At 40.6% G+C, this 25830-nt stretch overlaps 1 protein-coding gene across 6 annotated transcripts in view; it reads right to left on the bottom strand.

Annotated features, from left to right (window-relative positions):
* Nucleotides 1–25830, bottom strand: part of TENM1 (teneurin transmembrane protein 1) — a 634570-nt gene that overhangs the window by 86605 nt on the left and 522135 nt on the right. For 5 of the 6 annotated variants that reach the window (XM_087748549.1, XM_087748548.1, XM_087748551.1 and 2 more), the window contains 4 exons: nucleotides 18452–18637; nucleotides 17308–17331; nucleotides 14827–14973; nucleotides 2096–2312 (listed from right to left, as the gene is read on the bottom strand). In XM_087748549.1, the coding sequence (XP_087604675.1) occupies nucleotides 2096–2312; nucleotides 14827–14973; nucleotides 17308–17331; nucleotides 18452–18637 (574 nt within the window). The remainder of the gene's footprint in view (nucleotides 1–2095; nucleotides 2313–14826; nucleotides 14974–17307; nucleotides 17332–18451; nucleotides 18638–25830) is intronic. The other variant, XM_087748550.1, reaches the window with a different exon arrangement.

Genomic DNA, 25830 nt, shown 5'->3' with positions numbered 1-25830 from the left:
CAAAAGCCAAAAGGAGATTAAAAACCCCCAAGCATTCTTTGGTCTGTACCAGATAGGCAGGATCACAGATTTCTGATTTTTTTTTACTGTAGTAACAGTTGTCTTTCTATATTTTTTTCAGTAATCTTAATTCCCAGGAGAAGAACAGACGCTAGATGACACTCAGATTGACAATGTCAGAGGAAGATTTCTGAACACAGGCAGGACAGCTAAGCTATTGCTTCCTTCAGAGACTCTGCTTATCTGTCATCCTTGAGGAAAATTCTGGCAGTTTTTAATAATATTTGACTTATGGATGAGCAATTTTTCAACCGCCTGGAAGACTTGAGGATCAAGCAAAGTGGGGACTGATGAACTCCTCGGGGTGCCCAGTACATTGCAGATTACTGTTGACAAAACCCAGGAGACACGGCACAGCACAAGTCTCCAGGCACTGCCCTGATTCCAAAGATACAGCCAGCCTCATCTGAATTCCAATGATCTTCTCACCAAACTAACTAGTAATTTCTCTGCAGTGGGAGGAAATGATATCTGGGGTGTGAACAATGCACCGATGCAAGTACAAGTTGTATTCCTTAGTGGTATAAAGCACCAAACCACGGTGAGGGTGGGCTGCTGCTAACACACAGGCCTTCGCTGCTCTTCGTTCTTCAAAGGCATGGCAGATATCAGGGTAAGGAAATGAAATACTCAGAAAAAGCTTTTAAATCCAAGTTAAATCCCATCAATGATAGCTTTAAAAGATCAGTTCCTTATATCTATAAAAGCACATTGATGGGATTACGTGCAATCTGGCTGCTAACATTTGCAGTGTCACAGAACACTGTACAGGCGACTTGAGTGCTCACCTCCTCTCTGAAAACACCACACTGCAAGGCATTTTGATGAGGAAAATCTTTCACTGGTGACTTTTGGTTTAAGCTGCAGTCTGCTCTGCTGCGCGTACAGCCAGCCAAGGACCTTGCACCAGCTGCAGCGGCACTGTTCCTCAGTGAGATGCACTCCGAGGGACCCCGCCATTGGCAGGTGGGTGCTTTTCATGGAGCTCATTTTCATGCCCTATCGTTCTACATATTTATAACATCCTGTTACATTATTAATAGTGATTAAATGTTCAGGTATTTCAGATCAATAAAGACTGTTTACATATTTACTTTATTAAAAATTAATAAGTTACAAAGAGAAAGTGCACTGAATTTGTGCACAGCTATGGAATGAAGTCGAGGTTGTAACCTAAGTGCTATGTACTGTACCGTGAAAATAAAAAAATTGTTATGCCCTTATTACTGGTACATGGTTTATCTAATTCATAGGCCTAGTTGACAGGGTAACAGTTAGGTGATGTGGATGATTTGTGGATCTCTTTGTCAGCATGTAAGTTATAGCTTCCCAGGTGAACTACAGCATAAAAACTTATGTGCCCCTATATTCCAAATGTTCAAGAAAATATGTGTTACCATGTTTTCTGAGCAAGTAAGCGCCCTTTCCTCTTGCACAGTCTTTTCCTGTTAAAGGGCAAGCCAGTCTCAGTCAGAGATCACTACTGTTTGCATGACAGCTTGAGAGTGACCCACAGTACAAAATGGTAAACTCCACCCTGGTCTATCAACATGTAGTAAAACCAAAAAAGTTTGTCAATTAGGTAGCCAGATTATATGTAAGTGACACATGTTAAATTTATTACAATGTAAATACCAGTCAAGTTCTGTTGGGCAGAAAGGTGACTGAATACAATACGTATGAATCCAACTCATCCTTCTGCTTCCTGCCATTATACGTATCTCCAGCATATAGGGCTGAACTTCCCCCCACTTATTTTACAAGTACAAGATAGCTTACCTTCCACAACAGTCAAAATCTTGTTAACAAGAGTAGTAGAGTTTGTTGCTGTGACGCTTTTATGAACTAGATAGGCAGTAATGAGAATCTGATAAACACGATCCTCAGCTGTTGGGACTTAAATCTTTGCTAACCTTTTAAGTACTTTTTATCACCAGTGAAGAATTCTCAGCTATGCAGGTATCACTGCTTTTTTTCCTGGTTAAATAATTTCATTGCAGTTCTCAATATTCATTTTGTCTAAAAGAAAACTCACCTGCTCTCAAATGAGACATCTCCTGGGATTACATGAGTGCTTTCCTTCCCAATAAGGAATCTGATTCGATCATAAAAGAGCCTTGGAGGATGCTGAGAGAAAGGCGGTTGGCTGTGCTGAATAAGGTCAAGGGGATCAGGCGAACCCTGGCAGAGAGGACTTGCGTAACAATTGCTTTGCTGACAACAGTCAGGGTCTACACAGTCTGTCAAGCCATCTAAAACGGAGAGAATGGAAAGTTCAGGAAATTGAGTGATTCTGAGCATAAAGCACTGTGTTTACTACTGGAGAGCACAGGAGGTATTTAATCAATTGGAAGGCATGCTGATTATGACACATTCAAATTCAATAAAGCATTAACGTACATGCTTAGTCCAGGAGGGGTGTTTCTCTCTAGTCATTAACACTGTATTACCTCATAAAATCCCCACATGACAATGAGAAAACAGAACCTACAAACTAAGTGAACAGGGAAGAGTGGGACTGTCTTCACTGCAGAACAGGCAAAAGAAGAAAATCGCTACACAATACTTGTTAGTCCACCGGGTGCATGATCCACGCTGTGCAGCTGATATCTCTAAGAGTCCTTTATTGTCACTACTGTCTGTTCCCATCTGTGAAGAATACACACTTGCTAACCAGTCTGCAATAATGAAGTCTGAAATGTTATCTCTCATAAGCATCCTCACTACAGTAGTAAAAAAAAGTACTTGTTACAGTTGTCTGACTTCGATTTTAAGCCCTACAATAGTTTGATTAGTGCTTTAGGATGTTTACTTTTCATTTATTTGTTGCAATACTAGAATGATCCAAAAAGGGCAGAATAATGACTTTTGTAGCTGGTGATATACAAATACACACCTTGATACAGGCTCCATCCCAGTAACCTGACAGAGTCTTTTCCATGGACATTTGCACCAGGAAAGCAAATTTGGAAAGTGAAAATAAATCTATTCCTCCTCCCTCCATTTTCAAGTACAAAAAAAAAGGAGAAATAATTGATTTTTTAAAAAAAAATCTACGTTTCTTCATGGACAAACTTGCAACATTTGTGGGTGAAATTAATTTACTTAAATGTCCAAAGATTATGATGAAAAGTGAAGCACTGAAGTGCATCTAAATTAAGGACCTAAATTAAACTTAAAATTGGGCTATTGGCATTTAATTGCTTCTATCAGCAGCTTAGACGTCCAAATTGTCTAAATTACATACTCAACCAGAAACAGATTTAATAAGGTACGGTAAAATATCCAACTATCTTCTTAAAAATCCATTTTATGACTTAGTAGTTGCTAACTTGCTTGGACTGACAAGCACACTAATGTGTATAAAGCAAGATTAAGGCATCGTATCCTTCAACAAAGACATCTCTTTGTATTTTTAACAAGGTCGGTCTGAACAAATGTGGAGTCATCATATCACTGTCTGGATTTCCCTTGTGTTAAAACTGGAATGCTATAGGATCAACATACTGTCAGATACTTTCACTTCATGCTTTGACTTTTCTTGCTCTATTCATACCAACGCTTTGATGCCTATAAAACCGTACCTCCTCAGGGCAAACTGCGTTATCAGGGAAGCTGCTGTAGTTTTGTCATTGACTTTAATGGGTGCGAGACCAACCCTCAGCCCACTCTGCTCTTTTCTCAATAGAGCACACTGTACGGTGTGAATGCTCAGTAAATAACAGCATAAAATATTCACTTTGAAAAGAAAGCAAAAGCCCTTCTACAGAACAAACAAGTATAATGAAATGGGCTTTCCTGGAATCTGAAAATCCTTGCCTGACCTTGAGCAAGGTAATAGCTTGGCTAAGCAAAAAAATATTAACAAATCTATCCTACTGCAGCTGGGAAATCAGATAGAGCAGGGTAGTTTTTGTGATAATGAGCCAAGGGCAACTGTAGGTAGCTAGCAACAATAATCTAAGACCCTCGGATCCAGCAACGCTGGCATAACTACAGGTCAGTGCGTTCTTTAAGTTCTTTCCACGTTCCCCCAGTCCTGAAGACAACAGGCATTTGCCAGCAGTGGGAAAAGAACTTCACAGAGTGGTGTTGAGTTTACTGACTTTGAGTGTAGCAGTCACTTTATATTCAGGAAAACCTACAAAGCTGTTGAAATCTGCTAGGAAATCAGTAGGCTGGAACAATAAGGGGCCTCCAGTCTAAACAAAGCCACATGGGAAGTGGATGGAGGAGTTCACGGCATGAACCAGAGGGGTTTTCATTGTGTTCTGATGAAAAAACAAAAGAGCCTGCTGAAGAGCAGGCTTGGACCTGGAAGGAAAAAAAATCTCCTCTTACTGTTTCCTTTTCTTTTGTCCATGGAATGAAACTCTATATTCTTAATAAGTGAACTGAAAAGCATCAAATTACTAATAGATTCTCCAAATATTAAAGAATTCTACTAGACTTGAAAAGGTGATAAGGAAATTGAAATCTCTTGCTTTTGCTTTATACTGGTGAAGATCCCTGTAGAGGGCTCTGATGTGGTTGGGCGTAGCCATTCAGGGCTGGTCTCTGCCAGTGGAATAGTTATGGCAGTGACAAGTCTTGTTCAAGGAGTCAAGGTACTTTCTGGAAGGTACTAATTTCTACAAGCTGACTGCTGTCTACCTGGGAAACTTGACAAAAATTGGTCTGGCAGAATAAGTACTAATCAGAAAAAAGGCACGCTTATTTCAGAATAACAGTATCCATGGGGAAGCTATTTTGGAGTAATTTATTCCATAGTAGCTATTCTGATTAATTTTTTCCTTGTCAACAATCCATTAGATGTGGGAACTGAGCTGACCTGATTCTCTCATTTATGTAAGAAATGAAAGTGAAAAGTCACAGAAGTATTAGAATATGAATATTTGCTTAGAAAAGAAATAGCTATAAAAATAACAATTAAATACTTTGCTTTCTCTAATAGAGTCCTCGTTCTTCTCTGCTTCGGTCAACAGCTTACATGTCTGGCAACAAACACCGTGCATTCAGGCTGTACACAAAAAGAAGTCAAGTAAAGGGAAAGCAGTTTTCCGTCTTCTAGTCAGACTCAATCTTCATCTTCTCTTTGCAGTTTACTTGTCAGCAAAGCGACTATCTTATAAACTCCTCCAGGTTCTGCTAATGGAGTTATTTTGGTTTGAATTACTTGCACATGGTTTCATTTGCCTCTCCAGGCTCTCAGGGCTACAAAAGGGTGGGTTGCCCATTAGTAGGGGAGTGAAGTCCTAGAAGCAGACCTGAATAACCCATGGTGAGAATGGTATTTGTTCTAACAGCACCTGAGAGTACGAAGTGCTGGAGACACCAGAAACAGCTTATGGCCTTGGGAGCAAAGGCTACAAAGTCAACAGAGGAAGAAATTGCTAACCAAACTATAAATGTTAATCCAAAGTAGGGGTCTTCTAGGTTACAGATTATCATTCATGGCTTCTCTCTCTCTCATGCTGTTTTTTTGGTTTTTTTTTTTTGCATTTTTTTAATCTTTTCATTGATTAGGTGACAATTTATTTCAATCTCCCCTCTCAACCATGCAGAATGAAACAGAAGAAAGATGCTATGCTCCATGGGCAGTGAGGCAGGAGGTGCAGCAGCACCAGCTCCTCTATGGACTCTTAACACCACATATTTGGCTCAGGCCACTGGGTGTATGTATTTAAGAATTATTAACTACAGTTGTCTGAATAATGCAACTTCTATCTTTTTTCCAAACAATCAAACAAAATTTAGAAAAGAAATCAACTTAGATAAAAGTGAAAAATATTTTTCACACTTCGTGCTGAAGTAAAAGAATAAACCACCTATTTTGGGGCACATAGGGAACACTTAAGCCAAAATAAAATCTTTGTTCCACTTTAGGCTCATTTAAGACTTCAGTTTTATTTTAGATGGTGTAAAAGAAAGAAGAAAAAAACCCAAACCTAAAACCCAGAAAGAAACTACTGTAATTCAGCATGATACCCATTAATTCCCATGATGAGGGAAGAAACAGGAAGAGCCAGCAGATCAATACCTGGCTCCGGGCCTGCTGTCTCCAGCAGAGTTTTGGGTTGTTTTGATTATGGGTCAGTCTACACAACACCAGGCCTGCTGGCAACAGACCGGGTACACCTGTCTCAAAGGGAGAAAAGGATATTTGCACAGGAGTTAGCAGGGCTCATTGAACGAGCTTTAAACTAAATTTGAATTGGGAAAGGGGTAAAACCACACTTGCTAGAGATAAGCCTGGGGGTGGCACGCCAATGTTTGAGGGACAGTGTGCTAGCGAGATCCTTTGGTTTGCCATCTCAGTGGAGGTAGGGGATGGAGAGCCATGCAGCAGCAAACATGCAAGGGTTATGGATGTGTTAGAAACCATGGAAGCACCGGAGAATGGTCACATAGGAATTAGGGTTTCTCCCCCCAAAAAGGTGATGTGATCAGTAGCCCAACTGAAGTGCCTCTACACCAATGCACGCAGCACGGGCAACAAACAGGAGGAGCTGGAAGCCACTGTGCAGCAGGAAAACTATGACATAGTTGCCATCACAGAAACATGGTGGGATGACTCGCACAACTGCAGTGCTGCAATGGATGGCTATAAACTCTTCAGAAGGGATAGGCAAGGAAGGAGAGGCGGTGAGGTAGCCCTGTACATAAGGGAGTGTTTTGATTGTATAGAGCTTAACAAGGGTGACGATAGGGTTGAGTGTTTATGGGTAAAAATCAGGGGGAAGGCCAACAAGGCAGATGTCATGGTGGGAGTCTGTTATAGACCACCCAACCAGGATGAAGAGGCAGATGAAATATTCTATAAGCAGCTGGGAGAAGTCTCATGATTGCTCGCCCTTGTTCTCGTAGGGGACTCCAGCTTACCAGATGTCTGCTGGCAATACAATACAGCAGAGAGGAAACAGCCCAGGAGGTTCCTGAAGTGTGTGGAAGATAACTGCCTGACACAGTTGGTGAGGGAGCCAACTGGGGAAGGTGCCCCACTGGACCTGTTGTTTGTGACCAGAGAAGAATATGTGGGTGATGTGATGGCTGGAAACCATCTTGGGCATAGCAATTGGGAAATGGTAGAGTTTTCAATTCTTGGAGAAGTAAGGAGGAGGGTCAGCAGAACTGCTACCTTGGGCTTACAGAGGGCAGACTTTGGCCTGTTTAGGAGCCTGGTTGAGAGAGTCCCTTGGGAGGCAGTCCTGAAGTGCAGAGGAGTCAAGGAAGGCTGGACATTCTTCAAGAAGGAAATCTTAAAGGTGCAGGAGCAGGCTGTCCCCATGTGCCAAAAGACGAGCAGGCGGGGAAGAAGGCTGGCCTGGCTGAACAGAGAGCTGGCAGGCACTCAGGAAAAAAAGGAGAGTTGATGACCTTTGGAAGAAGGGGCAGGCAACTCAGGAGGACTACAAGGACGTCGTGAAGTTTTGCAGGGAGAAAATGAGAAGGGCCAAAGCCCAACTAGAACTTAATCTGGCTACTGCTGTAAAAGGCAATAAAAAAATATTTCTATAAATACATTAGCAACAAAAGAAGGGCTAAGGAGAATCTCCATCCTTTATTGGATGCGAGGGGAAACATAGTGACAAAGGATGAGGAAAAGGCTGAGGTACTTAATGCCTTCTTTGCCTCAGTCTTTAATAGTCAGACCGGTTGTTCTCGGAGTACCCAGCCCCCTGAGCTGGAAGACAGGGACAGGGAGCAGGATGAAGCCCCCATAATCCAAGGGGAAATGGTTAGCGACCTGCTGCCCCGACTTAGACACACAAAAGTCTATGGGGCCAGGTGGGATCCACCCAAGGGTACTGAGGGAGCTGGCAGAGGTGCTCACCAAGCCATTTTCCATCATCTATCAGCAGTCCTCGCTAACCGGGGAGGTCCCAGTTGACTGGAGGTTAGAAAATGTGATGCCCATCTACAAGAAGGGCCAGAAGGAGGATCTACAGTCCTGTCAGCCTGACTTTGGTGCCAGTGAAGGTTATGGAGCAGATCATCTTGAGTGCCATCACGTGGCATGTACAGGACAACCAGGGGATCAGGCCCAGTCAGCATGGGTTTATGAAAGGCAGGTCCTGCTTGACTAACCTGATCTCCTTCTATGACAAGGTGATCTGCTTAGTGGATGAGGGAAAGGCTGTGGATGTCCAAAGAAGGGCAATGAGGCTGGTGCAGGGTCTGGAGCACAAGTCTTGTGACTTGTGAACGGCTGAGGGAGCTGGGATTATTTAGCCTGGAGAAAAGGAGGCTGAGGGGAGACCTTATCGCTCTCTACAACTACCTAAAAGGAGGTTGTAGCGAGGTGGGGGTTGGTCTCTTCTCCCAAGTAACAAGTGATAGGACAAAAGGAAACGGCCTCAAGTTGCACCAGGGGACGTTTACATTGGATATTAGGAAAAATTTCTTCACCGAAAGGGTAGTCAGGCACTGGCACAGGCTGCCCAGGGAAGTGGTTGAGTCCCCATTCCTGGAGGGATTTAAAAGATATGCAGATGTGGTGCTTAGGGACATGGTTTAGCGGTGGACTTGGCAGTCCTAGGTTAACGATTGGACTTGATGATCTTAAAGCTCTTTTCCAACCTAAATGATTCTATGATTCCATGAAAATGAACCAGGTAAAACAAACTGGTAGAGAATCACAAGTTACATATGGAGGCCGTTTATGATAATGCAAATGATACTAGTAAGTGCATGTGAGGATAACATTTTCAACAAGCCAATTTGAAATGAGATTTTTAATCCAAGAGAATAACCCAGAAAAACAAATAAATCTTGTTTATAAACTATAACATCAAACTCATTCACCTGAAAATGCTGCAAACACATTAGTCAATTCTCAACGAATGGTCACGTTTTTCAGTTAGGTTTTCATATCAGGAACCAATTATTAGAAAACTCACTGTGTTAAGAAAACAGCAGAGTTTCTTTTAAATCTCAGGAGACAACAGGCAGCAGTATGAACAAGCTACTACAAACAACAAAAACTGTAATTCATACAGCAGGGGAGCCTGTATACTGAAGTTTTTACTGTCAATTACCACAAAGTGCACCGCAGCATAAGTGCAGACTAAAATATATTATAGACGTGTAAATGAATTTGGTTTGCTATTAGCATTTTTTTATTCATTTTATATAAAACGCAGTCAGGCACCTTCACGGTGCACTACAGATTATATAATAAAGTGGTTCACATTTTGATGAGTCTGAGATTATGGTTTCACATCTTCCAGGTACCTTGTTTTGTATGCAAGGGATAATGATGAACTGGGATTTTTGTTTTTGTAAGTTAATTAGACAATTAAAATATTTTTAATAGTACTGCTAAAACAGAATTCACAAAGATGGACCTGAGGATAAAAAGCACTTCATAGCACTCTTAAATAATTTAAACAACCTCAAAGAAAAGGCAGAGCATGCCAAAACAGGTTGCTCTGTTTTCAGTCACACCACTCCTCTCTGCATTGCCGTAGCTCACAGAATTAGAACAAGATTTTCCCATTTCCTTGCTGGGGAAGGGATCCCTTCAGGAAGCTTTCTATAAGGAATGATATTAATATTTATTGTGTCAGGAGTTTCTGTCAATGGAATCACACAATGTTTTCCATCAAAGTGTATTTTCTTGCTTATAAATTTATATATATATATATTTCTTACTTAATATGATGGAAAGAATGTCGCAAGTGTGATGAAATTACCTCCTCAGCTATGTTTCTACTGCAGTCATGGAAGGCTCAGTTTGTGCTAGGTACAGCACATTCTGTAATGTACACATTACGCAGCAATCTCTCTTCTACATGGATGATCACCTCCAGCAGCCAGACAAACTGGCAGTGGAGCTATGGACCCACCTCTCCATTGGTTACTTTCCAGCAATATACCTCTTCACTTACCATGTTTCGGCGAATGCTGTACACTGATCGTATTTCATATGTTTTGGTATTTGAGCTTTCTATACGCTGCATAATATCTATATTAAATCCTCAATAAAATAAAATAACGGTTGGAAAAGAAAAAGGCTTTTTGTCAGCTATAAGCTAGTAGCAAGAACATGGAATAAGTCACATATTTTGGGCCTGATATGAACAGCTCTATGCCATTTACTTTTCAAATCTTGGCTTTCCTCGTCTTCTCATCTACCTTTGGATTACTTGCAATTCATGACTGCAAATATGGAAATATCGCAACAACTGATGTTGCTGAAAATGGATCCGTGTTCACAATTAGTACAAATTGCCCAGGTAGTGGAACGCCCGAGGACATTACAGAGGCACTGGGTGGGGTCACTGGTAAGGGAAGCAAAGAACAAAGCAGTTCTAATTTTGGCAGCCGTGGCCTCCCCGGCTCACCAGTGCAGCATGCAATAACTTTCACAGCGGCTTCTTTTCTATTAAACCACTGAGATGCTTTATTAACTGGCTATGAAAATGACAAATTCAATCAGACTCTACCTCCCATGTTACCGAGTTAGTTACTTTAATAAACCATCCACTATCATTAGGTTCTGGCAAGCAAAACGCAAGTTAGTAATAGAGTTAGTAATAATACTTAAAATTGCTATTTTTCTGCTTTAAAGTTCATTAGAAGATCGGAGTTTTCACCCCTTTAAGCTTTTGTCACACATGGAGAAGACACTACTAATGTTAACTACATTGGGTTTGAAGTTTTATGGTCAATGCCAAACCCAGAATACTACAAGAAGTGGCGTATATGCTTATATGGTGCATGCATACTCACAAACACACATACTAATAAATGTACTTGCTCAGTCACATGAAAATCAAATGCATCTCTAAGCAATATACTTAGTATAAGTAACACCAATGACCTTCATTTTCAGTGCTGCAGAGCAGCCCCGAGGTGTGTGTAAGTGCTCTCCCGCTCCCTCCGTACTGATCCCAGTGAGCACAAGCCAGCGATGGAGCTATGAGAACTATGTCCAGAACATTTTCACAGAAAGTAAAAAATGGGCTTTAAGTTTCTCCCCTTGCAGTAAGCAGATTTTGTTCTCTGAACTCCTTATGCAGGACAACCTAAAAAAACTCAACACCATGACTCTCAACACTTGAAGGATTTGAGCTTTTCGGTACACTCGCATGTTCAATTGTTCGATACTATTGTTGTTTGTGGAAAAAAAATCCACAGGAGCCTTCAACTTACATTTGCTTCCTTTCTTTTACAGATTTCAAATAAACATTAAACAACGCCTGTGCCGACTTGAGTTAAGTCCAATTAGGGTTGCCAGGAATCTAAGCAAACTGAATCAAAGAGTAACTTCAGAAGAGACTAAGCAGCAGTAGCCGTCATGAGTCTCTAATGGTTATTTGTATGCATTAATCCAAACTGCTTCTCAAATTTTAGCCGTAATACAGAGCACGCAGCAGACAGTGAGGCTATTAACTGGTAACACCGCTGTTTGTGTAAGGACATTGGAAACCCACCAGTGTGCCTGTGGAAAGGCTGCACAGTGTTCTACCCAGTGAGTACTGGTGGCGTTTGGCCTTCCACACACAGGAGAATGGAAATATATCAGGGTATGATTTTCAGAAACTGTAAGTATCCCCGGGGAGCCCTCGCTGCTCAGCAACAATGAAAACCATTCCCATCAGTATTATTTATATTGTGTAATAATAGCATATTACTTATACATGGACTCAATATCTCTGTGATGGATAGGTTATTAAAATGCCAATGGATGGGTCAGAAATACATCAATATTTTAGCAGCACTGGTTATCAACCCAAGGCTATGCTGAGTCATATATTTTCTTGTGCTTGGAAAAGCTTGGAGAAAACTACAATAACTGTCTGAAGTGACTGAAGGGATACTTGGAAGAGAATTCAAAGCTTGTAGTAAATAGTATTTTCCTTAAAACCAAACAGTCAAGATTGATTCATGAAAGAAAAAGAAAACGATGAAAAGAGATCCAGGCAAATTTAAGAGAGAGATTCGTATCAAAGAAATTAATGGGAGTGACAGGCTGCAACTTTCAGCTTAAGACAAAGACCTGCATGTGCAGCAGCAATGTAACTATATGTCAGAATAGCAGGTAAATTGTGGCTTGGCAGGGCGGGGGGGTGACCTGCGAGCCGGTGCCGAGCACCCCGTGCGTCCCAGTGCTGCGGCAGTGTGCTCTGCCTCCTTGCGCCTGGGACACAGGCACTCGCCTGCCCAGAACTCAGCAGAGCTTTCAAGCAATCTCCTGGAGCTACTGAAGCCTCCAAATGAGTCTAAAGTAATGGCAGGACAAGAGAAAATGACTTGCTCAGCTGCGCTAAATGGTCATCTTATAAACTGAAAATGAAATCATGTCAGTCCTGACAATGAAAGAAGGAGAATAAGAAATGGGGAATAATGTGATGCTGAGGGAAGCCACGGCAAGGGAAAGGCCCCACTGCAAAGGACATCTGCTTGACTTCTCGGCATTATTTAATGGACATCACACTGCTAACAGACTGCAGATGCACTCCACAAGAGCAAGTGCAAACCATGCTGTCGTGCATCTGTTATAATGCTAAGACCTTTTCAATGATATTTGTAGTGATATTTGAACAGGTAAACATGCCCTTAAGTCTGCAAGTAGGAAAAAGCTAACAGAGAGTTATGAGACGGAATGGAAAAAGCAGTTATGGTACAGTCAGGGTACAAGTACAGCGTATACTAGTGAGGCTCTAAAAGAAATAGTACTCTTCCTACTCAGGAAAATATTTCCGCATGTGTTTAACCTTACCACCATGGATAACTGCGCTGATGGGGAACTCGGTGCTTCAGCGTCTGCAGAACTGGGATGCCTGTGAATATCCTTGTGGCTTACCTCTATGGTAATATACCAGTCCTTAAAAAATGAATTCAAGACTTCCTCCCTCCCAAATAAATGACATTATTCAATCCCTAGAGTTGGAACTAATAAAATACTTCATTTTCTAACACGTTTTTTCCTACCATGTATTTGAACGCATTTATATATAGTAAAAATCTGAGCTTTTCAGTCTCTGAAGTTACCGTATAATAAATCAACTGGAAACTACACAAAATTATCACTCTGCCTAACTCCTGAAATTACTTTGTTAGAAATAATAATTGTTCAACTTTGCTACAGCTTTGTTCTTTTGTTGTGACTTCCTCTGAACGAACTTGAAGCACAAAACACCTCCTAAGGACTGAGATATAAATATTTGATTTAAACACAACTGGAATGAATAAGACCTTTGCTAGGTGAGAATACCATGATTTGGAATATTCAATGGCACTAAATCAGGCCTAGAGCATGATCTCTTGGGCTATGTGTCACTGGCTGAATGTGATCACACCGTAACGGCTTAGGAAGTTCCAACCTGCCAGCTGAGTTTCTGTAACTCAGCTGAGTGCATGCTCTTAACTCACCCCAACTGCAGGCGAAAACGTTAATAGCTTCCATCTTTATGAACCTAATCCAGTTATGTAGCTTGATGGATCGTAACTTGTTATGCCACCGTAGTATTATCATAGTCTAAGGCACAACCTCCCAGCAAACAGGACTTAACAGATAATGTCATGTCCCCTTCCTAATTTCTGATTTTATTGTTGTGTATGTACACAAACCCTGAAACACTAGGAATCAGCTTCTGATTTCGTATTAATGTAACACTGGTAGAACTCCAATGACTTTAGGGGAATTTTTCTAATTTATACTTATGCCAAATCAGGTCCTGTGAACTTCATATATAAAAAGAAGTGCTTTTAATACTAGATATAATTTTCTTTTCTTATATAAAATTGATTGTGAAGGAAACTTAATTACATTTAGCCCATCTGTAGTAGTCAGATTAATTAAATATTTCTCTCTGCACTTATCTCTAATTGTAATGTCAACAGAGCTGTCCTAGTCCATGTTATGTTGCCATTAAAAAGGAAAAAGAAAATTGCTTTTAAAACCTGCAGTGAAATGATGTTAAGTGTCTGCCTTAAACTGACAAATTCAAGGAGATTTAGAGTTAAAACTGCCAACTCTTTCAATAACTCACCGTTATTGCAGAATATAAAGCACCCAAAATCACAATACAGGGCAGTTTATACAGAGCCAGTTCATAGAGCGTATCAGAAAATGTTTTACATACATTACAGGCTAAACAGGGTTTTTGTGGACAGATTTAAGAGTGCAGGCAAGTGAGTCAGTGGCTCGGACAGCAGGGGAGAGCACCGGACAGATGGGAAAGCACGCGGGGGGCAGCGATGCCAGCTGTGGGACCTTGTGTGAAAAGGATACACACCAGCGTAGAAGAGCAGAGAGAGTGGGCAGAGAGATGGTTGTTAGACGTCTTGGAAATAAGGTGGAAAAGGAAGGATAAGAGAGGAATAAGGTGATTTTGAATGGGGTTCAGAAATGAGGAGGCCTTTGCCAAAGGACAGCATGGTCTTAGAGCCCACAGGATACAAAATCAGAAGGTCTCAAAATATATCTGTAAATGAGGAATCATCACTGAGTCAGAATGTTTCTATTGAGGTCCCACAGTGACCTCAGTTCTTGGCCCTAAATCAAGCTTAATTTATCAATGACCTAGAAGAAAATAGACAATCATGATACTAAGGTTTGACACTGCAGTGGGGTATGAGGTCTCACCCAAGACACAGAGATGGTCTGTAAGTGTGACACAATAAGATATTAGACTTTGCAAATGGACAAACATTGACATTCTGTGATAAAAAGGAAAACATACACCAAAACTATAGATTCAAATGACAATCAAGGATATGACAAATCAACAAAGAGACACGAATTACGTATCATACCTCCATCATTGTCCAGGTTATCTCCACACACCATTTCCATGACAACGTTACATCCCGAGCCACTCCAGCCCACTTGACAAACACAGTGCCATCCATTCTGATCAAGAGTGCACCTCCCATTTCCATAGCAGAGACCTGGGCAGCCATCTAGAAAAGAAAATGTAAAAAAGAAGCCTTCATGGAGTAGTTCTCTTCTTTTACAGTTGCAATTATTTTTTAACATTCTTTCATATAGTGTTATACATGCTGCCTTTAAATGATCAGAGCTGCCTTGCAAGCTATTTATATTTTTGGCCAAATATAGAAAAATCCCCATCCTGGTCCCTCCCTTTGCTTGCCCCAAAGTCATTTCTCAGTGAGGAACGAGGATTTTTTACTGTGTAACATTTTGTGTGCAGGAAAAATGTGAATAAACTTATAAGATATTTAACAGTCTGCCGTGTCAATCTCTTTCTCTACTTACTGAAAAATAAGTTATAGAAGGTATATACATAATCAATGTTTATATTGAAGATATACATGGAAAATATGTTTTAAATGACAATCTGGCATTTGTGGACATAATCCTACACATTGCAGGGAGTGGAGGTGACCTTTTTATTCTGTTCATAAATACTCGGCTGACTGAGAAAAAGGCAGTTTGATTTATGCTACAATACAACTCTTTCCACAGACGGCAAATGAGGGAGCATTTTGTTCCAATGTCCAGTTCCACTTCCTTCACATTATAGCCCATTCAAATATGACAAACACTTGCCCTTTAGTGGCTCTGATTCTAGATCAAAACTGGAACACTGACTGTAGCATCCTCTGGATTATATATTTGTAAGCTCTGAATCAGTAGTAATTTGGACATTCTCAGCTAGATCTCTTGCCTATAAGAGTGAGAGAGGAATTGTCTCTTGGATGTGTGCACTCATGTCCATCTGCTTGCACAGATTAGTGCCAGCTCAGACATTTGTCAGATCCTCACCATGTCACACATGGAGCCAAAGGACAAGGGATAAAGCTCAGCAATAAGCTTAACAGCGCAAGTGGCATCCCTTCTAAGAGGGCTCTTTTCTTTTTGCCAGCATGGACATACAGGAACTGAAAGCCCTTCTGTACTCGACAGTGAACACCAACAATTACGTGTTATCAGAGAGAATTTTTTCTGAGGAAGAAAGAAGAGGCCTCAGTCTGCATATGTGTTTGGCAGCCCCAAGATGCTCCAGAAGGACTTTGGGACCAGAGAGTTAGAGAATCTGTACGACTGGTCTGTCAGGTTGTGACTTACAGCCCAGCATGCAGCACGTGTCCTGGCAACTTTACGCCAGACACATCATCTCTCGCCTTCTCACCCTCGGCACAGTTTATCAATCACATCTGCAAACAGGGAGACTGGAGAGTCTGACCTCTTGCTCGGAAGCACTGGAGATAGGTGGCACCATTTTCTCACATGGGAATTCTGGAAGTTGCTGCTCTAAAATAGCATGAGGTTGGCAACCACCAGATATACTATAAAAGCCAATTATTTGCCTCTTCTGGGGAGCTGGAGGAAAGGGCAGGATGTGAGAGCTGTTCTGGGTAACGGGGATGTTTTTCCACTTCAATTCACTGTCCTGCTGAGTTAATTCATTTCTTGTATATGATTATATTTTGTTGCTGTGTGTGGTTATCCTCTAAGACTATAAATGTGATCAAACGAACGCCTACATGATTTTATTATCTAATTCTGAAGAAATAAAATAATAAATACAAAAGAAACACCCAGGTCTTTCTGGAATATTGGTTAGTTTGATATTTCAGCTAGCAGCATCTTTGCAAGGAGCAATGCGCATCATTGCTCCACACAGCATGGCTGGGACTGAGGGACTGCTGCCAAACGCGGGGAAGGACTTGCGCTGACATGAATAAGCAGGACCTGCGGCAAGGCACAGAAATCAAATGACAGCACCAGACACAAAACAACATAAAATTTAACTCTTGTATCAAATGATTTGAAGAGAACTGTATCACATCTAGCATAGGCAGCTTTTTAAAAAGTATGCTTCTCTATCAAAAGAAACTTACTTCAAGCACAAATGAAAAAAAAAAAAAAAGAAAATTTTTGTTCTCGTGGAAGACAGGATCAACATGAAGTTTTTTGAGCAAGTCCTCAGCTCTGTCATTACTTTGGAATGGTAAGTGAGAGCAAAAACCTGATTTGCCTAACATAGCACATCAGATGGCCACATAAAACATGCTTACATTGCTACAACTTTGCAAAGGAGTTGAGCACATCATTTGTTGAAAACTGCATTTTCTTCTGCAAATCTCTCTCTGTCTGTGTGTGTGTGTGTGTATCTCTATGTATCTCTGTCTCCATAAACAAATGTTTTATCTATTCTGGCAACTTAGCAGTACAGAAGCTCAGACAAAACAGGTAACACAACACACTCCATTCCCAATATTTTTGTATCTTTTCATTATTCTTTTGCAATGCTGATATAAAAAACTTACCTCGAACAGCATCTAAGTAGTGAGCTTAAAAAAGAAAAGAACAAAACTGAGATGGATTGAACTTCTGTACCCAAATGAAAATACAGACACCATTTGCTTATGGCTTGCCACCTGTTGGTTAGATAGAAAGGGTCTCCCTCTTACTGCAGTCAGATCTATTCCTACTACTGTCATCAAAACACACTGGGTATGTGACTGTTCTCCATTTGATGACAAGCATGCAGAAGGCCATACCTGGCAGTGCCTACAATGTGAAGAGCAGCTCTATTTATCTTTTTAATTATTTTGGTCCTTTTCTGGATTTGCTCTACACAATCTTTAGAAAATCAGGCCGTTTCTTCTTCACAAACCTAATTCTTGATTTAGCAAATCTGATTTAGTAAATTCCAGAGCCAGTGAATGAATTATCTTAAAATGAGCAAGATTAAGATAAAACACTCTGCTTTTTTTTCAAGAAGCAAGCATGAAAGCTTATGCTGCTTACCTCTGAAAATTAGACACCCTGCTATTATAAACAATTAAAATGTTTATGAATAATCTTGCTCTGGGACATTTTAGGGAGAAACACTATTAGACTTTGCAAAGACCTGTTCTATTGCATTAAAAATATAACTATTACATTTGTATAGTAGAGTAATGACTTCTAAAAAGATTTGAAAGCTTTACCTTATTAGGAATATTGTTAGAAGCCAGCTATAGAAAAAACACCTCTAGTGATAAGTAAAATATGTAAATCCTCAGACATGAAGGCAAGAGATTTAACGCAAGAATTACTTAAGCTGAATAATAGCTTCATCCCCTCACACCTTCTATTTCTTAAACATTTTTTTCCTTCCTGACTCAAAGTTCACACATGAACACAACCCAAAGACATATTAGGACTGAGATATCTTTCTTTTGTGTGTTTTTTTAAAAAAATAATTCATCAGTGTTATTTCCTCTAAACAGAAAGCTGCACTGAGTTGCTATTCTGTGGGACAAGCAGGGTGCACCATCAGTGCGGAGGCACCTTTTCACACCTGGCGTGACTCTGGGTCTCTGTTTTTCCAAAACAACTTGAATCAGACTGATGGCTATGGCAAATCATTGTGTAACTGGATGAGATTTTACGTATTTTATTTCTAGAGGTACAAAATGCCCTTACCAATGGTGCAGTGGTCTCCTTCCCATCCCGGGCTGCACTCGCACTTGCCGTCCTTGCACTGGCCGTGCTCGGCACAGTGCGAGTGGCAGGTACGTTCTTCACAGGTTGGTCCCACCCAGCCCTCTTCACACTGGCATATCCCTCGTGAACAGACACCGTGGCTGCCACAGTCCAGGGTACACAGCTCTGCACAGGATTAGAAAAATACATAATGTGAAACGGCAATTTCATACCGCAAATAGACTTTGCACCGATACTAAATTTGATCACTTCTATACTAATATCACTCATCAATTGGATCAAATATGGGATTTCATCACCCAGTGCAGACCTTACACAATCTGGCTGCCTCCTTCTTTGGCAGTTACTTGCTAGATTACTTATTTGTTTGGGGTGAGGACTGCAGAAATGATGGCTTTGAATATGGTAGGGCAACAAGTCTAAAACAGACAAACAATGACACAAAGAAGTCCATATCTTTTGGCTGATTTCATCTGAGGCCTTTAATAACAGCATGCCATGTCTGTTCCCAGGTCCCACAGGCTCAGTTCTGTTGTAAATCTGTTGTAAACTCAAATATTGCAAGTGAGCTGAATTACAGGATAAAGGGGCACATTAAATACATACACGCAAAAGTCTTTGAGATAGTCAGACATCTGTAGTGGTGGCAAAACGGCCTTCACTTACAGTAAGAAGAGCCACCAGAAAGGTAACAGTGAGAACGAAGAAGAGCAAGCACGCCACTCTGACGGCAGGATACAATATTACATGACTTACAGGCCACGCAGATCTGCCTAGTTCTAAAATGGCTTTCAAGGATTAAAACTTTTTTTCCTTGCTGGCTCTCATGAGTCAACTGCTAAGAAACCAGAAAAGCTGTTTCGGGGAGACAGGAGTACCTCCTTCATTGCACTCAGAACAATTTCTCTACCTGGGCATTGTAGAACACCACTTATCGTGAAGTGGAATGAAAGTCCTGAATTGTTTCAATACATCACAATATGCCAATTGCAATTCTACTTCCACTTAGACTAAAGTTATTCTGTGAAAAGAATGGCTTCATTATAAAAAGGTTCCATGTAGTTTGAATTTATTTAGAATAATTAGTGTCAAGAGACAGAATTTGCTTGTTATTCTGCAATTAATCTGCCACAGAAATGTTTCCTCCTTCTTCCTCTCGGAAAGCAGCTGATAGCACTACAAGTGTAAGCCAAATAATCGTGTCTGCTCTGATTTCAAATGTCAGTGTTACATATTTAGTTGTGGCAAGATTTTTCCCTTGACAGATTTTAAACAATGATCATTTATATCTTGGAACTATTGTATATAAACATTCTCAAAAGCATCTGTAGTGACAAATGCTGTCACTGTATATACCAAGCAAAGTTTTTAAAGTTTAAATTGAAATCTTACCAATTCCAATCATTTTAACACAAAGAAAAAAGCAGCACAGAAACAGAACTGCACAGTGACATCGCAGACGTGCCGGGCTCTGTCTCGAGTTAGAGTCTAGTCCTTACTTTCGTTAATAGCCAGGGTGACGGCACAGAGTGCAGTCAAAAGAATTGGTGAGTGACAAACTGAAGAGCATGCTCAAACTCAAAATCACCTCCAGAAGCAAAAGGCATGGTAAAGAACCAAAGATAAAATTCAGTAAAAGCAACTGTGAAGTGCTGTCCTGAAGAAGTCAAAATCAGCTGCATAAAAAAATAATTAATTTTACTACTCAGAGAGGGACTTGTGTTATACTGGAGTACAAGAGAAACAGAATTATCTGATGATGTTCCTGCAAAAGAGTATATAAGACAAGGAAAGAACTTGCTCTGTTATACTCAAATGAAAAACCGTGCTGAGCCTGGGGCATTATCCCTTAGAAAGACTTGATTGCTGCCTGCTGATCATATATTAATCTAATGCCTTATGCCTTGGACTGCCTGCCTGCAGGTACTGGGAAGGATTTCTTCTCCCTTGCTGCATAATTTGGCTTCGTGTTTTGTGTTTTGTTATTTGTTTGTTCCTCGGAAACCTGGGAGATCGCTCAGAGGACTACGGGGGGACTTTCTCTGTGCCTTCATTGCTACTGAACTCACCCAAATAGGTGCTCCTATGATCAGGAAGTAACTGATCCCACCAGATCTGGGATCACAAAAGAATCACCCCCAGGCCAGACTGGCAGAGGACCACTGGTATTTTTTTAACCTATCGTTATAGCCTAGGGCATGGGCTAACTCCTGAGAATGAAATCTAACAAATTACCTGCTACTTCAAGGACTTAGGCTGCTAGAGGGATGCCTTTGATCTCTCCTGATCTCCATCTAGTTCATTATAATTATTGCTTTTGGTATTTTACTGTAAGTGGCAAAGATTGTTAAGAGGATTTTAAGAAATATTCTATAGCTTACACTATGCTGGGGTAAGTGGAGTAGATGGTTTTTTTGACCCTGCTGGATTGAGTCTCTGCTACATAGTTTTTTGCAGTTGTGGGACTGGCTTAGTTCAACTGATGCCAAAACTTCAGGGAATATTGTAGAGATCAGTATACAGAAGTGGCAATGTAGGCTGCAACGGCTGAAGCGGGGAAACCAAGTGATACATAGAGCTTCCGATGGTGTCAGCAGCTCTAGCAGCTCCCACCACTTCTCTATCTCCAAATAAATCAAAGAACCAGCTGTGGAAAACCTTGAACGCATTCCCACACATGGCATTCACGCCTGCCTCACCTCTGTCTGTCTAACCAGCAGTCCAATCACGACAAACTCATCTTCCAAACAAACAAAAGAAATAGCAGCATGGAGCCAAAGGCAATGTAGGCACATCCCTACCATAGGGACATAGATCTTGCACATATTCCTACTTTACAACCCCCAAATTAAATGGCTCTTAAAATGCTTGAAAGTTTTCCATTGTTTTCCCCATGTTTCACACAAGGAATAAAATACTTGAACACTAAGCTCATACATTCTATCAAATTAATGAAGAGGAGACACAATATTTCCTATCTCATAAAAAAATACCCTAGGCCAATCAGTATATAGTCTTCACTCATGAGGATCCTTTTTTTTATTCTGTTTTCCCATATCATACACAGCCAAATAAATTTTCCTTTATTTTTTGCCTATTGGAATACAGTGGCTTCCTCTATCCCAACCACACTGTCTTGGAAAGACACCACAGTGGCACAAGTTCTGGACTCCAAACTGGCTCTGTGTCATAGGAAATGTTAGGTTAGTTGTCCTGTGCCCAGTTATGCAGTTTTCCCACCTCATTTCTGCCAGCAATTCAGGGCACAGTAGCCAGATACCAGTAACTGAGTAAAAAGTGTTACAAAAAAAGTGTGTGTCAAACATGTTCCGGCAAAGGAATGCCGGAATGATCCTACCTACCTTTTGCCTTTCCTTCTAGTAATGAATTTTTTCCTCCAAATATTTAATCTAAATCTTTGATGCAAATCAAAACCAATTCTGTAAGCACCAGATGTAATGAAACCTGGTTTCTTAGTTTGGACCAGACGCTTTCCTCAGTAACCCTAGTTGTCTGGCTGCTCAGCCCGCTCATACGTTACGGTCACTGAGGCCAATCTTGAGGCTTATATTTGTTTCAGTGATTTAATATGAGGCTTCAGAATGCTGTTTGCTGTGATAAGGCATTTTTATGCCATGCAAATCCAAGATTCTCCCCACACTTCTCCTGCAAAGCAAGGGAAATCAAGCCTAACATCATGCTATTAATGCCATGGTAGTACCTGCAGCTTTAATCCACAGCTAATTCAAACAACTAAGATTAAAAAAAAACATTATCAGTTCAGGTTGTCCTGTTTTTAAATGCAAAACAATTCCTTAGCTCCTCCTGTAGATAAACAAATACAGAAATATCAGCATAGCAGGGAGCCACATTAGCATTTATCGAGAGACTGGGTTTCCACAGCAGACTAGACAAAATGAGATACTCCAGTGAGTGGACAGTGATGCAGTGGATGCAATGGGAAACAATACAATAACTTGAAATAGGTACACAGCTTCAAACAAAGCTGACGTGGTAAAAATTCAGACAGCACTGAAGTTGGACAGCAAGTCGGACACCATGCAAGTGTTCTGCTCAATGGAGCATCTTCCTCCTTCCGTAGCAGCTGGTCCTACAGGACTCAGAAGGACCCCAAAATGCAATGGGTGCTCCACAAGCGGCCAGCACAGCGGGGCAGGGGCTTTGAGCTGTGGGTAGGTGCAGCAGTTGAGACAGCCAAAGATGTCTCCTCTGATTGAAACAGCTATTCCACTCCCCCTTCTCTCCATCCATCTCGTGGCTCTGTCTGAAGCTTATCTGAAACTGTGGTGAGCTGATTCAGATCATGAAACTGGAGGATAATTATGCGCTGTATTTTCCTGGGTTAATACCTGACAGCTTGCTGAGCTAAATCAGCCCACTGAGGGATCAAAGCAGCAACACAGGCAGGGCAAGGGAGACGATACAGATCACAGCCTGGACGGGGACCGTCCTGCTCAGGAGCTGCAAGCTGTGCCGTCAGACAAGACTGCGAAGGACAAGAGCAAGGGGGAGGTGACTTATTTAAGGTAAGAAGGGAGGCAGGTGACAAGAAGTTATAGTTTGGATTAGAAAAGTCAACTCAGGGGTATTCTATCACCAGCCTTTAGTTATGCTGTTACATTAATTGCCAATCACTCTCACAATGTACAGTGCAACACACACAATTCATTAAGTCCCTCAGCTGTGTTGGTGTTTAGGCTTGTAGGCTTACACAAAAACCAGCTCTTCTATCCCACTCCTCTTTGTCACTGTTTAGTGGGATATATGCCCACCCAGCTTGCCTGCCTGAGCTCTAGGCAGAGATCTCGTGGAGTGTGGTGGGTTGAAGGCTGGTCTGCGGCTAACAGACCAGACCCTCAATAGACATGAATTTTCATGGCTCCCACGAAACCAACGGAGTCACCCTAATTCACAGTAACTCGTGGCCTTGTTTCAGTTTTTGTACCTGTACACTTTGCAATCCAAACAAGCTTCGCTAAGTGTAGGGCTGGAAAGTTACTTTCCTTATTTAAAAAAAGAGCTCGGCTGTGCAGACTCACTGCGAGCAACGTGCTGGCAACTTGCTGGGAGCTGGCCTCAACCGACCCCTGCAGTTTCTTATAGACTTTCATGAAATACAGTCTTTATCAAATCTAAAATTCAGAGTCCTTAGACTTAAACCAATTAATGAATAAGAGACTTGAAAAATGTTCAACTCCGTCTAGAATTTTTTACTGACATGTCCTTAATTCTGAATGCTCATTAATTTTCTTGGAAGAAGGCAAATGCAAGCTGTGAAGCATTATTTGTACATATTCTTGAAAAGGAGATGAATATGTTGATCATTCCTGAGCTAATCTAAAAAGCATTAAAAATTCACTCCACACTCTTCATTTTAATTACCTAAGTCAACAATGAGTTCTTTCAAATGTGTTTTATAATAAGTTTCTACTTATGTGATATGAAAAGGGAAATTAAAGCTAAATATTTTATAATTTGTAATGATAAGGGAAGATTTTAATGTTAATTCGACATGTTTCAGAAATAATTCTTAGAAAATCATGCTAAGAATACAAAACTATACGTAAACAAAAGTGGTCAAATACTTACTACGAAAATACTTTCATTTTACTTTACTTCACATTCAGTGGTGAGTCTTGCTCTACAGAAAGTCTAAACCTTAAGTATCATATTCATAATTTTGCTATCCATTTTTTAATAAGTGGTTTTCCATAAAGATTAAAAGTTAATCTATCCTGACTTTCACCCAATAAGCTTAACTGCTGGAGGCAGCAAAAAAATCACCTATCTAGGCCTAATAAAGAAAGTTTTTTCAATTTAAATATACATTGCATTTAATAAGCTTGCATGATAATTTCAACAATGTTCCTGAGCCTTTTAAATTACCTTCCTGCTGTGTCCTGGAGACATCTCTGTTCTAGCTTTCATTTTCAGCAACTGACTTTATTAATATAATTCTTTACACCACAAAAAATTTCAAAAACGTAAAGTTTTAGGAGTTTCAAAAGCACTTGAGCTATTTTTTTTCAGTAAAACCTAATGGAAAGTTGTCTGCACTAGAGAAGGTTACCTGAGAGAGTGCACTGTAGAGGTTTAATGTAGATACCAAGTTTTACATATCTGTACTAGAAGAGATGTTATTTTTATGGTATAGTTCATATTATTTTCCCGATTTAAATAAACTACTTCGGCAATCTGGATGTTATAACCGCGTCTAATCCAGGCTTCTTCAACAGCGTCACAGTATGTCAGTTAGGTGTGCCATTTTTTACAGTCTTAGCCAACCACAGCTATGCCAATAAACCATCAAGTTAGGGACAGTTTTTCTACAGAGGCAACACAGAAGTATCACATGGGCTATGCCAGCGTTCAGTGGCACCTGCTCTTCAAGCCCGAGGTGGAAATCAAGGGGACTTGGAAGTGTGTCCAAAACATTAATTTTGAAGTCTTTGGCTGTCAGCTGCCAGGTTTTGTGAACATGTTTCTGCTGGCAAACAGAAATCGGGTTCCTGCGTGGAAGAGGCAGCAAAGGTGCATCCCCCAACAATTACTGCAGCACCTTCTCCCTGTCCTTCACACCACCAAGCAACACTTGATGGGAAAATGCCATAGAACTTTACGTGAAATTTGGTACAATCAAAAATAAATCAATACGATAGATCATCACTGAATGACTGACAACTGTTTGGAAAAAAAAAACAACAAAAAAACCCCTCTACTGCTCTACTGTCAGAATACTAAAATAACACACAGTTCTGACATGTATCTGTGCGCATAGCCCAGTTTACCTATTTTAATGTAGATTTACAGAAAACAGAGGTGCAAAGGACTTCACATGATCATCTGTTCTTCCTTGTTCCAAATGAAATCATACCTGGCATCCCTTAAAAGCTCCCAGCAACAGAGAACCTACAACAGGACTAGGTAATCCATACCGCCACCAGACTACCTTCACAGACAAATATTCTCTCAATCTAAATTTCTCTTGCTGCAATACTTCTTGTCCTTCTCTCCATGCATTGCACGCTTACATTTGACACCGAAATCTATTAAAGGTCATCTCACAATACCACAACAATTTGTGAGTTTGAGTGGTTTGTTATATTTGTATGAATAAATTCAAAGCAACACTTTAATGTTAATTACATGAACACTACAGAACTATTGCATTGAATTTGTTCTCAAACAAATTCAATGCAAAACCGGGAGGTCGGGTCTTCCTCAGAGATGAGTTGCAGAAAAGTACTATTGAATAGTCAGTGTCTTCAGAACCAAATGGGGCAGTCTAAATTTCACACAGCCCTGACTATTATTTGGGATAATTCAGACACAATTAC

This window comes from Nipponia nippon, unplaced genomic scaffold (genome assembly GCF_047370975.1).
Source record: "Nipponia nippon isolate SJK-2023a ecotype South Korea unplaced genomic scaffold, ASM4737097v1 scaffold_12, whole genome shotgun sequence".
NCBI classification, from domain to species: domain Eukaryota; kingdom Metazoa; phylum Chordata; class Aves; order Pelecaniformes; family Threskiornithidae; genus Nipponia; species Nipponia nippon.
This window is presented reverse-complemented; position numbering and strand designations above follow the sequence as displayed.